Raw genomic sequence first — 2,735 nt, 5'->3', positions numbered from 1 at the left:
GGCTTCCCTCTGCTGGTGGGGGCGGGGCTTCTCTGGAGTGGGGCTTCCCTCTGCTGCTGGGGGCAGGGCCTCCCTGGAGTGGGGCTTCCCCTGGTGCTGGGGGCGGGGCCTCCCTGGGATGGGGCTTCCCCTGCTGATGCTGGGGGCGTGGCTTCACTCAAGTGGGCGTAGCTTCCCACCTGGCTGTGGATTCCCGTTTAACTCTCGCTCTCTCCACCACTCCCCCACAGCCGTACCCCCCTGGCAACCCTCCCCCTGGGGTCCCCCCCCCGCAGATGCCCCCAGGAATCGCCATCCTGGAGCCGCGCCGGCCGCCCCACGACTACCTACCCATCGCAGTGCTCACCACCATCTGCTGCTTCTGGCCCACGGGCATCATCGCCATCATCAAAGCTGTGCAGGTCAGCGGGAGCGGGGCGGGGAGCAGTGGGGGACTGGGAATGGGGAGCGATGGGGACGGGGGCATGTGGGAGGTCGGGGGCGAGGGGGCAGCAGAGGGGAGCTGGGATATGTGGGGGGGCAGGAAGGATGGGGGGCGTGGGGGTGACGGGGGGCAGGGGTCGACGGGGGCAGGGGTCGACGGGGGAGGCGATGGGGAGCACAATGCGTCCCCCCCAATGCCGTGTCCCCCCCCAGGTGCGGACGGCCGTGGCGCGGGGGGACATCGTGTCGGCCGAGATCGCGTCGCGCGAGGCCCGGAACTTCTCCTTCATCAGCCTGGCCGTGGGCATCGCCGCTATGGTCCTGTGCACCATCCTCACTGTCGTCATCATCATCGCCGCGCAGCACCATGACAACGACTGGGACCCCTAGCCATGGGCCCGCCCCCTGCCAGTCCTGCCCAACGCCTGCCCTGCCTGCCAACCGGGCCCCGCCCAGCGACCAGGCCCCGCCCACCGCCTGCCCTGCCTGCCAACCGGGCCCCGCCCAGCGCCACAACAACAACTGGGACCCCTAGCCATGGGCTTGCCCCCTGCCGGCCCCGTCCACCGCCTGTCCTGCCCGCCAACCGCGCCCCACCCAGCACCACGACAATGACTGGAACCCCTAGCCCCGCCCCCAGCCACCCACCGCCCCCCCCCCCCCCCGCCCTGCCCGCCAGCCGGGCCCCGCCCAGCACCACAACAACGACTGGGACCCCTAGCCTCGGGCCCGCCCACCACCTGTCCTGCCTGCCAACCAGGCCCCGCCCAGCGACCAGGCCATGTCCACTACCGGCCCCGCCCCTCAATGAGGCCCTGCCCACTGCCGGCCCCGCCCACCAACCAGTCTGATAATCCCCTGCAGATGCCATTACCCACAATCCCCTGCAGCCATTGCCAACATTACCCACAATCCCTTGCAGCCAATGTTACCCACAATCCCTTGCAGACCTCACCCACCAGACCCACAGTCCCTGCAGGTATTGGCCCTCAGGATACCCATGAGGCCTTGCAAGCCCTGCTCTAGCCAGCGGCACCCACAATCCCCTGCAGCCACCACCCTCCTGGATACCCAGGAGCCTTTGCAGCCCCACCCTCTCCTGGCTCCGCCCCTGCAAAACCTGTCCCTGTCCCTCAGTCACCCCTGTATCCATGACAACACCTCCCTTGCCCAGCAGGACCTTTCCCATGATCCTTTGTAACCATTGCCCCCCATCGCTCCCCACTGGCATCTTTGGCTCCGCCCCCTCAGCAGCCCCACAGCCCCCCCAACTGAGCAATTCCCATAGTCCTTTGCAACTGTCATTTTCCCATCAGCACCTCTGGCTCTGGCCCCTAGGAACAAGCTCCGCCCCCAGCTTCACACCCTCCAATGGAATGCTACCCATAATGCTCTGCAGTCACTGTATTCTCCCCCCAACCCTGGGTCTGACTCCACTCCCACATGATTAGGCCATGCCCCATTGGCTCAGGCCACACCCCCTGGCTGGCCCTAAATATATTCCTGAGCTTCCCCATCAGACCACGCCCCTTCATATCAGGCTCCGCCCCCTCACCCCCCCCCAATATCTTCATGCCTTGATTGCTCCCCCAAAGCCCCAATTGGCTTCTCCCCAATTGGTTCCGCCTTCTTCAGCACAGGCTCTGCCCCCTTTCTTCCCCACAGCCCCTTCCCCATTTTGCTCCAGATTGGAGGGGGCGCGCATACCCCAATATATCACAGAGCCCCCAGCTGTACATAGCAATGAAATAACCCCCTTCCCAAGGTGTGACCCCAGCATGAGCCCCCCCAAATCTGTGACACTGGCCCTTTAAGACACACAGCCCCCCACAATGAGACCCCTCTTTTCCCACGCCCCCCCCAAGTGAGTGATGCCGCCCCTCTGGGACGCCACCTCTGCCCCCCCTATGGGGGGGTTCCTGGTTCAGGCGGACGGTGGGGGGCAGGGAGGGGAGAAGTTTGAGGGTCCAATGCTGCATTTCTGGGGTTCAGGGTGTTTGAAGTCTGGGGGCAGAATCACTGGGGTGGGGGAGACACTGTTCATTATTGGGGTCCCCCCAAGTCACCCCCACCCAGCACGCTGCCCCAAAGCCTAGACATCTGGGTATCCCTTGCAGAGACCCCAGAACGGGACAGGTGTGCTGGGCTAGTGGGGGGCTGCAGGTCGGGAGTGAGGGGCGCCGGCAGAGCTGGGGGGGGGTGCAGTTTTGTATGGTCCATCGTAGCCGCCCGACATGGCCCTGGTCCCTGTGCGATCCGGCCCCCGATTCCTCTCCCGTCGGCCTGTTTGCAAGTCACCTGGGTTAATAAAT

General features: G+C 65.5%; 1 protein-coding gene across 1 annotated transcript; it reads left to right on the top strand.

Moving 5' to 3' along the window:
- Positions 1–275: 275 nt before the first annotated feature.
- On the top strand, positions 276–821 carry LOC112118217 (proline-rich transmembrane protein 1-like; the record flags this gene model as incomplete). Its single annotated transcript, XM_024216444.2, has 2 exons — positions 276–401; positions 637–821. Coding segments are annotated over 2 exons (303 nt in total), but the record flags the coding sequence as incomplete, so codon positions are not given.
- Positions 822–2,735: the final 1,914 nt, after the last annotated feature.

Source organism: Terrapene carolina, unplaced genomic scaffold (assembly GCF_002925995.2).
Source record: "Terrapene carolina triunguis isolate 2854851 unplaced genomic scaffold, T_m_triunguis-2.0 Scaffold46986, whole genome shotgun sequence".
Lineage (NCBI taxonomy): Eukaryota > Metazoa > Chordata > Testudines > Emydidae > Terrapene > Terrapene triunguis.
This window is presented reverse-complemented; position numbering and strand designations above follow the sequence as displayed.